The 13,613-nt window shown below is 38.2% G+C and overlaps 2 protein-coding genes across 4 annotated transcripts in view; both read right to left on the bottom strand.

Annotated features, from left to right (window-relative positions):
* Positions 1-13,613, bottom strand: part of ttll1 (tubulin tyrosine ligase-like family, member 1) — a 301,517-nt gene that overhangs the window by 195,740 nt on the left and 92,164 nt on the right. The window lies entirely within an intron of this gene.
* The window catches only part of LOC309496971 (protein NLRC3-like), a 316,482-nt gene that overhangs the window by 63,169 nt on the left and 239,700 nt on the right, over positions 1-13,613 (bottom strand). For both annotated transcript variants that reach the window (XM_082167175.1, XM_082167176.1), the window contains one exon: positions 10,904-11,077. In XM_082167175.1, coding sequence (XP_082023301.1) covers positions 10,904-11,077 — 174 coding nt within the window. The remainder of the gene's footprint in view (positions 1-10,903; positions 11,078-13,613) is intronic.

Consider the following 13,613-nt stretch of genomic DNA (forward strand, 5'->3'; position numbering starts at 1 on the left):
CTATCTAGTTGAGAGTGCACGTTAAGTGTGTGTTTATTTTTCTTTAACACTGAGAGATCGTCGAAATCGGGAGATCTATATTGATTTTCGCGGTTGCATCTAACCAGTTTGAGGAGGGAGGAGTTCATTGAGATCCACTCAAGCGTCGTCGTGGGATGTGTCATTATGGATGCTGTTTATCATCTCGGCGAGGAGTAAGGATTCGAGGTTACTATTCTACAATTGGAATTCTTGTTGTCTTGATTCGTGAGTACTCTGGGTTTGCATCAAAGAGCTCCAACTAGCGTGCCATCTGTGTACTGAAAATCCCAGCTGGGTAAATTTTGAGTATTGCATTGACATTTTATTTTATTCTTTTTTGGGGTTATGTTGATTCATTGTTGTGACTCTGTAAATTGAATTATTTGGTAATTCAAAGAGAAACAAAAGAGAAAAGAGTTCCAGAGAAGAATAAATACATGTTTATTGATCTGCCATAATTTTGTGTGATTTCCTGTGGAAAGAATTGATTTGTTAATAGTTTTATTTTTTTTATCTAAAGGTAAACACAGTAGTGGTTTATTTATTTATTATTTTCAGAAAAGAAGAAACATAAATCTGACACTATTAGGTGAAAATCTGACAAAAAATCTGGGTTATAGTTGTACTGTGACTGAAGAGAATGTGCCTTTACTGGGGTAGTGGGTGAATTCAAGATCCCCTAGACAGATTTCTAACTTGTGAGCCATAAGATTCTACCCGGCGGGAGGGCTACATATGTCAGGATTTAGTGTCTTAGATAAGGGGTGCCTGCCCTTGAAAATCTCAGTTTCTGGAACAACCTGCTTCACAGCTGGAACGGCATATCTTTTTTCTATAATGACATTCCTGAATCATTTGTAGCTTTGGATCTATTTACTGATGCCGCTTCCGCTATTGGCTTTGGGGGATTTTTCAAGGGCTATGCTTTGCCGTATGATGGCCAGTTAAATTTTATAAATTTTAAACACTCTAGCGAAATTGCTGACGCACTTGCTCTTTTTCGCTTTAGGCTTGCAGACATCTCTGCCCAGCGGCAACTCAGATTCAACACCATGCGTCAATGCTTCTTTTAGTCATCTGATAAATCCAGCCAGACATTATATCACTAAAGGTGTAGCAACACCAACCCTAAAAGCAATTTTGCTTGGTATTCATTTATTTATGTTTTGTTTTGCATATCATATTTCTCTTTTCCCATAGAGCAAACCATCAGGAATGCTCAGCAAGCTTTATCATGTAGCTTCAAAAGTGTGTTCCTAATTCAAACTACTGGTGGTGAAGTTTTTCATACGCTTAAAAAAATCAATCGCTTTAATTTCCAATTCTACCCTATTCTGGGAATAAGCAACCCTTCTAACTCCACGAGTTAAGGGTCATCACATGCGGTCGATGCACATTAGACTTACACGACTCTCCGAACTAAACCACATTATACATTACTCACATCCTCTTTCGCTAACACTAAAGATAACTTTGTTACTAACAAGAGTGAGATAAGTTCACCGCATATCATAAACCTTGCCTATAAAACCTCCTTAGGCAATTATACTATCTATACAAACTCTGGTTTTGGTGGTAGTTTCCCTTACTTATTTACTTCACAGCCTACGCGGCTGCCTTCTCCATTAGGCCTATCAAGGCTCTCTCACGCACCAAAGTTGCCTTCTCCTCACCACGGCCTAACGTGGCCTCCTTTTCATGACCTATGCGGTTTCTCACACACTGGCCTATTGAGGCCTCTTTCACAGCTTTTCATATTCCTGCCTAACGTTGCAGTCTTTCACTGTCTACGTGACATTACTCACAACACTCTAGGCAATGGTCTAATTGTTAGCTCTGTTTTAAAGATTATAACATCTATGTCAATGTCTGTGTATTTTTCAATAATATAATCTATTTTCTCTGCCTAAGGCCTAGTCCACACGGACACGGGTATTTTTATAACCAGAGTTTTTCCTCCTGCGTTTTAAAAAAAAATCCCGTCCACACATGCTCGGTTTAAAAGAAATCTCCGCCTACAAGAAAACGCAAAAACATAATTCATAATTTATAGTGTAAATTTTTGTCATATTCTTTGGTATGATAACTCCTAAGTATTTAATATTAGTTTTCCACTTAAAATTATATTGATTACGTATGTTCTCCTGTGGTAAATAATTAAAAGAGAGGGTTTGAGTTTTGTCTAAATTTAATCTATATCCTGAGTACTAACCAAACTGCTCAAGGCATGACATAATTTTAGGTAAACTGGAGTCGGGGTCAGAGATTGTCATAAGAATATCATCTGCATATAGACATATTTTGTGTTCATTTCCTTTAAATTGGAATCCTGGTATTTCCACATCTTCTCTAATTGCTTGAGCAAGTGGCTCTATGAATAGTGCAAAAAGTGTGGGACATAAAGGGCATCCCTGGCGACATCCCCGTTCCAGTGTGATTGAATTAGAAATACTACCATTTATTTTAACCTGTGCGGTAGGTAAATGATATAGTGGTTTAAGACATCCTATAACCTTTTCATTGAAGCCAAAACGTTGCAGTACCAGGTACAAAAACTCCCATCGCATGGAATCAAAAGCCTTTTCGGCATCGAGGCTAATTACCAGAAATTTAGAGTTACTTTTGCTTATGCTATCAATCAAAAATAATGCCCGTCTCACATTATCTTGTGTCTGCCTGTTTTTCACAAATCCTGTTTGGTCGGTATCAATCAACTCAGGAATTATATTTTTTAGTCTTTTTGCAATTATCGAAGCATATAATCTATAATCTATATTCAAAACCGAAATAGGTCTATATGACCCACATTCCATCTTATCTTTTCCAACTTTTGGTATTACTGATATAATAGCTTGCTTCCAGGATATTGGCGTCTCTCCCCCCTTAAGAACATGGTTAAAACATTTTAACAGCATAGGTTTTAATAATTCCTTAAATTTTTTGTACCACTCTGCTGGATACCCATCCCCCCCCGGTACTTTATTTGTCTTTAAATTTGATATGGCCTTATCAATTTCAACTTCTGTAATTTGTGTTACCAGTTTGTTTTGTGTAAGTCCAACTGATGCTAAGTCTAGAGATTCCCAAAAATTTTCAATAATAGAAGGGTCCGCTGCTTCTGGTTGAGAATATAATTTTTTATAGTAGATTTCAAACGACCTTAATATATCTTCTGTTTTATAGCACGTTACATTGGTTTCTGGATTTCTAATTTTGAAAATTGACCTTTCAGTTTGCTGTTTACGGAGTTTCCATGCTAACATTTTTTTAGCTCTGGGTCCATTTTCATAGTACTTCTGTTTGATATATTTAAGTTTGATTTCTACTTGTTTATCAAGTATCTTATTTATTTGTTGTTTTCTTACTTTTATTTCTTCTAAGATTTGAGGTTAATTTAATTCAATATGTTTTTGTTCCAGTGTTTTTAGTGAGTTTGATAAATCAGTCAATATCTTCTGTTTTTCTTTTTTTTTCCTTGAGGACCACTTTAACAACTTTCCTCTTAACACTGCCTTAGCAGCATCCCATAGAACACTTGATGACATTTCCTCATTATTATTAAATTCAATGTACTCTTTAATTTCTTTTTTAATATACTCTATACATTGGGGATCATTTAAGAGGCTAGTGTTCAATCTCCAGACGGTGTTCTTGTGTTGAACATCCAAATGGAGTCTCAAATAAACTCCTGCATGATCTGAAACATCTATAATTCCTATATCACAACCTATAATTCTATGCCTGGCCGATTGGAGCATGAAAAAATAATCAACCCTTGAATAGACTATATGAGGGTGGGAGAAAAATGTAAACTGTCTCACACTTGGGTGGAGTTCCCTCCATTCATGCCAGCTTCCTTAAGCATTTTTTTTTTAACAAAGATATTCAGAATTTATCTTTTTTGCTGGATTTGAAGAGTTTAGGGTAGGATGCAGCTGTACATTCCAGTCCCCTGCAAAGTCACCTTATTCGATATCAGTATTGCAACACCTCTTGCATGTCCTTTAGTGTACGATGAATAAAAAGTGTTTCTAAATCCTAACTTTCTCAGTTTTTCATGTTCAGTTTGTACTAGATGAGTCTCCTGCCAAAAATGAATATGTTGGTTCTCTCTTTTCATCTTAGTTATAAGTTTACTTCGTTTGATAGGATTTTGCAACCCATTAACGTTAAGTGTAATAATTCTATATTCTTCTTGTGACATTATCTTCTGATGTACTATCATCTTAAAAATCCCAAGTGACTTTAACATTGTAACACAAATAACACAGAACAAAAAAGTGAAAATATAAAAGAATGTACAATCAAAAGAAACAACAACTTCCATAATCAAAGTTCCTTTTAACCCTCTGAGGTCGGCAAACGCGCTGGCGCGTTTTGCCGGATTTTCTTCACATTGTAGCACTATAAACTTAAATTACTCCGTCATTTATGGTCATACAGAAAAAAGAAATATAAAAAAAGAATCTGTGATATTTTTACTTTTGTAGGTGTCCACTCACAATCAAATCAAAACATTGTGCTTTTGTAAAATAAAGAAAATAAACAGGGTGTGCGTTCTGCCTCTCCGTCGCGGTGAACTTTTTTTTCTTGAGCACGTCTATAAACTGAACCAAAACTCAGCGAATTCTTGTCACACATTTATGAGCCATATACCTTTATAAACATTTAAGTGTGTACTTTTAAATGATCGGATTCAAACTGAAAACAAATATTCTCTGTTTAAGTAATTTGTATAAAACCAACAAGATGTCCAGCTTCTCAAACGCTTCCTAATTATTTTTTAATTTGAACACGCCCACTTGCGCAAAAGATATTCATATGCAAATCTCCACATGGAACGCGAACGCGCTCGTTACCTCAAAAACAAAACACCAAAACACTTCACAAGTCTCTGCTTTTCGTCGAGTTTGAAAGACGCGCCGTGAGCTTACATTGGAATTACCTCAGAAGAAGAACGCGATTTGAAGATCTTACATATTAGTTTGTTATTGTTGCATAAATTTCACATTGCAGTTGAACTGTTGCTAGATATATGGTGAATATTATAATATTTAGACCCGTGTTTACTGTTACTGTGTTTGTGGATATCTGCTCAAATGTAGATATTAGGGCTGCACGATATTGGGAAAAAATGACATTGCGATATTTTATTTTTCTGCGATATATATTGCGATATGAAATCTAGTCTATTTTTTTCTTACAAACAAAAATGGGGTGAGCACACTCACATTCTCATTTTAAATGATTTAAACATCAGAGTAACATATTAACTGACATGAACTTACCATGAGCAATACTTTTGTTACTATATTTATTAATCTTTGTTTATCTTAGTTTATAAAAACACAGCTGTTCATTGTTTGGTAATGTTACTTCACAGTGCATTAACTATGTTAACAAATACTGTACAACTTTTGATTTCAACAATGAAGGCTATAGCCTAAATGTTGAAATTAACAATGTTGTAGAAGTGCAGTTTAGTAATAGTAAATGTAAACTAATGTAGTTAAATAGTTTAATAAATAGAACATTATCGTAAAGTGTTACAGATTTTTTTATATACACCAATTCAGACGTCTCGTGAGTTCAGTGTTGGACAGGTCAGTTGTTTAAACCATTCATTAAATTGAATCGGTTCAAAGGAATCATTAGTTCGCGAATCGGACGTGTACGGCACGCGTTGTGTAATTATCTCGGCAGTTTAGGATATCGCACAAGATTTGACAACACAGAAAACATTTCATCACTGGATAGTTTTTTCTTTTTTTTTTTCGACACCATCGTGTCAATTTATTTTGATTAATATGCGCGAGGGAGAGAGAGCAAGACAGCGCTCGTGTTGTTTGAAGACGGTGAAGGTGAGCGCGCGCGCGGCCGGGGCTCTCTTTCTCTCTTTCTCTCTCTCTCTCTCTCTCTCTCTCTCTGCTCGTTCTTATATGCGCCCTGTTAAACTGACAGGACTTAAAAACACATGCAAATGATAAACTTTCACTCTATGATGGTTAAGCTGTGCAATTAATCCGCGAATCACATTCATCAAGGGCCGGGGAGCAGCTGGCCCGTACGGTTAATGAATAACGGATCAACTACGACAGCCTACATCGCACATCCTGCGATGTGACTATCGTGGATTCGTACATCGCGATATCGATGCTTAAACGACACATCATGCAGCCCTAGTAGATATGTATATGGTAACCATAATGTTTTATATTTGAGCGCGATCGCGTTTGAATGTATCATATTTTGGATCGCGACCGCGTTTGAAAAGCACCAAATGGCTTCATGTTTTTACTATTATCTCATTTCATATCATCATAACGAATGGAAACATTTGAAGTAACATGATAATCAATATATTTTTCTCTAGCTTAGTTGTTACTGAAATATTTTGGAAGATTTATAGGCTGCTATGGTTATTGTTATTATTATTTTATGCAGCACTGCGCATAGCCAATGCCTACAAGGCACAACAAACCTGGTGTTCATTATATTATATATTGTTGGAAACATTTATGTGTGTGTGTATGTGTGTATTCTGTGAATTTTAAAAAGCAATTTTAACCAGAAAAATCTAAAATGTATTCCCAAAATCGTGCAGGCCTATAGTTTCTCTTGATATCAGTGTGTTCACTTTTTTTTCTTTTCTTTCAGGGCCCAGATGCCACTCCTGCTGACTTCAACATTCACATGAGTCTCTGTACATGAACATGGTAAAGTGTAAATCAAACACCTTGGAAATGAAAGGTATGTACAATGTTTTTAGGAATGGCACAAAGGTCTCTGTCTTTGGATAATTGTTTTCAATGAGTGCTTTTTTGTCATTTGTTTTGTATCTTTGGATTATGTTGTGTTGTAAATACATCCAAAAAATCTAAAAGCCATTCTTTTTTAAATCTCCTCATTCTTTGTGCAAGGTTGCTCAGAATGATAGGGCCTGATAGCTCCTAATAGGGCCGTTAGGGGAGGGTCTTTGTCTTTCTCAGGTGTGAAAAGCTTACATATTAATGAGCTCCCGCATAAAGCTTTTTCACACAAAACACGTCGTAAAATGTTTAAATCAATATATTGTCTTATCTGAATGAGCAGTCAGGGTGATTTTCACATAGTTTTAGAGCAAATATTCTAGGCTACGTCATACAATTTTCAAAAGTCTTGTGAAGAAATAATCAGTATGGGTTTCATGACCTTATTTCAGTGAGAATTTTTTTTTGTATTTTCACAAACCACGCATAAATGTCATTATCTCAAAACAACTAACTTTTACACACATGCTGCTGATATATTATTGTAGCAGAGTTTGTGCTGAATACAGTGTAATTAGACTTTAGCCATGAAAATGTCACAAGTAACAGAAATAAGCACAAATGTCAGAGCATGTCAGAACACCTCCAAGGCCCAGAAAACACCTCAGACCCCAGAGGGTTAAAGAAACTTCTATTTGGAAAGGAAAAACTTCGATTAACGAAGGGCCTTCCCGTGCAAACTGATATTATAAATCAGAGCACGTCTTTTCCTCAGCTCCCAGACATAGCCGTTGAATTCATTTTTACAGGTCTTTCAAGCTATAATGTAAACTCAACTAATAAAAAAACGCCAAAATCAAGGCTCTGAGCATAAACATACATAGATATAACAGAGTTCTTGTATAAAAATTAACGTTACCCTTGTTATATTAAACTGCTGTTTTAGTTGATTTCGGATGTCACAGTTTTACTGATAGTTTACCCTGAGTGAGAGTCAAACAGTTTCTCTGGGGTCCCGGCGAAAATCCTGGAGTCTTTTCCGTGCCCTCTCTTGATGGTCATCTCGGTTGCGTCGTGGTTTCGTGCCCGCTGTTTCCCAAGAAATTTTACTCAGCCTCTCCATTGAAGTTGATGCGGCGGTGTCTTCTTTTCTGATGTTGACCGTGGTCAATCCTTTCTTTTTTAGGTCCTCCATCACCTTCGTTGCGCTGTTATAAACAATAGGACCATCTTCAAAAAATACCCGAAGTTTAGCGAGGGGTGGTGTCTGGAAACGGAGACCCTTCTCTTTGAGTAATTTCCTGATAGGAGTATATGCCTTCCTCTTCTTTTGAGTTTCAGCCGGGTAATCCTGGTCGAAGTACACTCGCCTCCCTTTCAGGTAAACTTCCCTCTTTTTCCATGCCGAACGAAGGACCAGCTCTTTAATCTTATATTCAAGAAAATACACAACAACCGATCGGGGATTCGCATTTGGTGGTGGTTTAGGGCCAAGCGCCCTGTGACAGCGCTGTATCCCAAGTTCAGTATCGGGGAGGGACAATTCTGTCTTGATGAAATTTTCAACAACCTCCTGTATGTTGTCATCTTCGGCCCCGTACAAGCGTATATTGTTTCGTCGTGATCTTGCTTCAAGATCTGTCAGTTTTATTTGCATTTTTTGTTGGATGTCGAGGGTTTGGCTTAGCACATCTCTAGCCTCCGCGTTCCATTCTTCCAAATTCCCCACCCTGTGCTCGGCCTCCTCTACTCTATTCACTGTGTCTTTCAAACCTTTGGCAATTTCGTTCAGTTTAAGGTTGATGTCTGTACTCAGGCTTGCCAAGTCTGCTTTACAGTCTCTGGAGAAAGTCTCTTGAAAGTTGTTTAATTCTGTGTTCACGTCAGATCAGAGTGCCTTAATTTCAGAATATATAGCGCTGATGCAAACTTGCATTGTATCCGCGGCCTCGTTCTCGCCAGCGTTGTCATCGTCATCATTCTCCTTTGTTTGTCTCTCGTTTTTCTCAGGTCTTTGGGTTGATTTGCCTCTAGCTTTTCGTTTTTTCTCCCCCTCCATATTTGTTCATCAATTACACTGCGTAAAGTTAAATTAAGCAGGGGAGTATAACCGACTTGTCTGGGAGCTCGCGTTCTACACTGCCACTCGCCTCGACGCCATACCGGAAGTCTCAGAAATGCTTTTAACCATCGACCTCATAAATGTAAATCACAGCTTAGCGCCGTTGAGTCTGAATCAAATTGCCCCTTTGACACGTTTGTGGCCGAGTGGAAGTTTAACAGAACCACCTCCAACTCCTCTGCTGTGAGCTTCAAGGGAGATCACTATCAATTAAAAACCCCTCTCTCTGCAAGCAAGAAATCCAGGTGGCCAGAAGAAGACCTCTGAGATGCCATTACACACACACACAAACATTATGTGCATTTAATTCAGAATATAAATAATTCTGAAATGTAAATGACATATTCCTGTATGCATGCGTATTTTCCCTTGTTATTAGCATAGTGTGACTTTCTAGTTGTGTTAGTTAAACTCTTAAGTGCCTATTTTAAAGAATAAGAATGTACCTCTATGTTTGTATCTTTCAGATATATCAATCTTGGTACCTAATTAAACCTCTCGATGTGCCTAAGCTGTATTATACTGTGTTTACCATAATTTGGAGAGAAATGACAAAATCCTAACACTGTCATAAAACATGCAAATTAAGCTGTCAAGCTGAGACAGAAAACTTTCTCCCACTCATAATTTCTTATTCAATTGGTCAAACTACCCAAAAGAAGGTTGGGCTTTGAACTCCTTAAAGAAGGAGGCACACACCGTAGCTGGTTGCTTTTTGTTCCTCTCTTACTTTTATGATTCTTGTTTGATTCTTGTTTCGTTTTGTTTTACATCTTGCCTCGTTTAGTCTCGTGCTCATTCATTTCTACCTACGAGTGAAACGGACTTTAAACTAAGTTTCTGGCAACTCTTACAAGTAAACCGTTTGAACTTCCCGCGAATTACGCGAGCTCCGGAAGAACCGAAAGAACATTTCCAACTAAACGGACACACTGAGAACGGACATGCACACACGCACATTCCTGCTCAGCAACAAAAGATCAATGCAAGTATTTTCTTTATGCGTTTAAGGTTGTCTGCCCTGCTTAAGGTGATTTGATTCTTTGCTGGTTCTCAAAGGTTAACTGTTTGTGACATTTTTGCCATTCTGTGATCTATTTTTCCTTTCTTTATTTACTTTAGTTACTGTTCATGTATATATCCTTCGTTAAATGTAGTTGTATGTTTATAGTTTAATTTATTAAAAACACATACACTTGATTGTCTCTGCCTGCTGCTCACCGAACAAAGCCTCTTAAATGTGTGATCTTAGCTACAAGCTTTATAAAGTGTGATCAGCCTACAAGTTAATAATGTTGTAAAACAAGAAAGTTATTCCTCATGGCCAGAGGAATAGCCTTTCTTGAGAGATTATAAGAAGAATCCTCCTTGAGAGTCGATAAGAAATCGCATGATTTGTTTGGCAGACGAACTAATTATTCGATGTGACATTAATTTCGTAGGCATTCACAAATTTGATCTATAGCCATTTGATCTGTACATTCATAATTGATTGTAATTCATTGTGGTTAATTATCTATATATAGAGATACAAATATACGGGCTATGTATTCCCTATTTGGGTGATTTAAAGTTAAGTGATATGGCTCATAACCAGTATGATTAGTTATTGATTATTAGTTATTAATTATTAACTATACATTCCCCTCATTTGAGCTGGTGTCACTACAACTACGTTCACAGAAACTGATACCGGCGTTCACCCCCATACTCCCCACCACCACCAGGTCGTTCTCTTGCCTCCTGAGTCTTTCTGGTAGAACTACTTTTCCTGTGCGATTACTGAAAATAATTGCACACCTTAGAATGTTCATCAACCAATCAGAATGAAGCATTCAACAGCCCCGTGGTATAACTAAAGCTAATAAGAACTCAATGAGATTCAATCTCAATAAGAACTTTATGAAATGTTGTAATGTAATCTATAATAAAGTGTAACTGGTTTGTAATAAGTGTAGATTGTAATGCTTTTTTTGAGTTGTTTAATCAGATCTCTTCCTGCTCCACATACTTGAGTTTTTCCAGTCTGTAATTTGTATCCTCCAGTTTTTCAGAGAGCAATTTGACTCCTGAATCTCCTGGGTGATTGTAGCTCAGATCCAGCTCTCTCAGGTGTGAGGGGTTTGAACTCAGAGCTGAAGACAAATAACCACAGCCTTCCTCTGTCACCATACAGCCAGACAACCTATAGATAGACACAACAACAGTCCACATGACATTAGTTTGGCATTCAAATCAGCCTCTTTCACGCAATGACCTGCGTAGTTTGTATTTTCAGCTGTATTTTCTGTATATTCTAGGACTTAGGAGCAGAGGAATCTTTTCAAGGGTTCTCAAAATTAGTCTCTGACAGCCAAATTGTCACGGTTCATAGATCTGTGTGTTCATTTTGCATATTTGTCGGGTGTGTTTGTAGGTGTAGAGTCTGTGTGTGTGGTAGCTTGTTTGTTGCCTAGTAACCAGCTGATCACTCAATCAGTCATTCAGCTGCAGTTAGTCAGCTGCCTATATCTAGCTGGGGTGAGATATGCTTGGTGTCGGTTCATCACTCTTGTTTTGTTCTCTCACCTAGTTCCTGTATCTGAGTTCCTAGCAGAGTCATTCCTGCAATTCATCTGTGCTTCCAAGCAGCGCGGAGATCATCCTTGAGTTTTCATCAACCAGCTGTCCGGTCTGAGTTACCACGCTGTGTTTGATTCCTGTCTCTTCATCTCTCTCTCCTTTGGATCGCTACTTTGAGTCCACCAGAGTATTGACTGTTCTTTCTGATTTTTTTCCGCTGTCCTGTCTGTCAATAAACTGCCTTCTTGCAATTGGGTCTACGACTCCCTTTCTGACACAAATAGTGGCCAAAATCTTACAGTGTGAACCTGGCTTTAGGCAGGTCACTCCACCAGCAGGGAACAATAAAGGGCACCTAAGTAGTGAGTTTAGGTATAGGGGTGAAACCCTGAAATGACATTTTTAATTTCTCTCACCTTAATTATCTCATTAACTTCTACACTGCTTCAGTGTTACCTTTTTAACACTCTGAATGTGGAATATATAAACACTGAGCAGTGTACATTACTGGGGATTTTGATGTGAGGAATCATCCGGGAGAAGATCAATGTTAACCTCTGTTGATTTTGATCTTACATGTAAGTGTTATACATCATTCAAAACTCTGAAATGTCTTCTTTTATTTGTGTACACTCATAATAAAATAAAGAAAATAAACATGATTCGCGTTCTGCCGTCTCTCTCAATGTGAAACGCGACATGAAATGACCTGTAACTCAGCGAATGTTTGTCACACAGACTTGAAACGCATGTCTATAAAATTATTGGAGTCTCTATTTTTAAAGTATGTCAATTATATAAAAAACAAATATTCTCTGTTCAAGTAATCCGTATGAAAGCAGCGGCATGTACAGTTTCTCAAACGCGTCCTAATTAACTCTAATGTGACCACGCCCACGCGCGCACGAGCGATTGACATGCAAATGATCCACGCGGAGAAACGCAGACCTGAAAACGCCCTCATTACCTCAAAACAAAGAATCAGAGACTTCGGTAACTTACTCCTCTGCTTTTCATCGAGTTTGGAAGACTGTATTTGTGCTGTGCTGTGCTGTTTACCTTGGATTTACCTCAGAAAAATTAGAAGAATGCGATTTGAAGATGAGAAGATTTTTAAGGTAAGACATGACCGTCCTTCGGATGAGACGTAAAACCGAGGTCCTGACTCTCTGTGGTCATTAAAAATCCCATGGCATTTCTCGTAAAGAGTAGGGGTGTAAGCCCCGGTGTCCTGGCCAGATTCCACCCATTGGCCCTTACCAATCACGGCCTCCTAATAATCCCCTTACATTGAATTGGCTCTATCACTCTCTCTCCTCTCTCCACCTATAGCTGGTGTGTGGTGAGCGCACTGGCGCCGTTGTACTGTGGCTGCCGTGTAACGGAGAGCAGATCACCAGTTGCATGGTGATTAAATCAAATTAATTAATTCAGTCTAAATCTACAAAACCCCTGTCTCGCTCTGACTCAAGCTATTCTCACATTCCAAGAACTCTCATTTACGACACCTCTGCTGTTTTGAGATTGCTCTACGCAAGACGTGCAGCCCAAACGGCGCCGAAAAATGGTGTAAATCATTGACTATCTCTCACTCTACATGATCTCTTACGTCTAAACCAACAGAGACCGTCTGTTTATGGCCGGGAGAGCCTCACGCTGACCAATGAGAGCGATCCCGAAAGCACTCCCCCCTAGGGAGTCCCTCGGACACTGATTTACACATAGACACTAATTAACTCTTCACAACAATAAAACAGTGTTTTAGAGACCAGATGCCCAAAACATGCGTTCTGTGCCTAATACATCAATTCAAGGACTCAAACGCACGTACACACATTTACACCCTCACCCTCCCCGGCTCGGAAAGCCAAAAGTTCAACGCATGGTGTGAACTCTGTTTGACATCACACACACACACACACACACACACACACACACAGAAATACACGCAGGTCCACCACGTGGGACTCAAATCCTTGTATGAAATATTTTAAATGTATTTTCTTGATGTGTGTCTGATCCCCTGTCCCAAATATTATGCCTATGTAGTTTGTTGGCCTGTAATCACTCTGTGGTGTCCACAATTACAAGAAATGATGTACCTCCTTGATTTCAGATATTAGAACTGTCATTCGCGGTATTGCCGTGTTCCACGAACA

The sequence above is a fragment of the Leuciscus leuciscus genome (genome assembly GCF_965113295.1).
Source record: "Leuciscus leuciscus genome assembly, chromosome: 4".
In the NCBI taxonomy this organism is placed as follows: domain Eukaryota; kingdom Metazoa; phylum Chordata; class Actinopteri; order Cypriniformes; family Leuciscidae; genus Leuciscus; species Leuciscus leuciscus.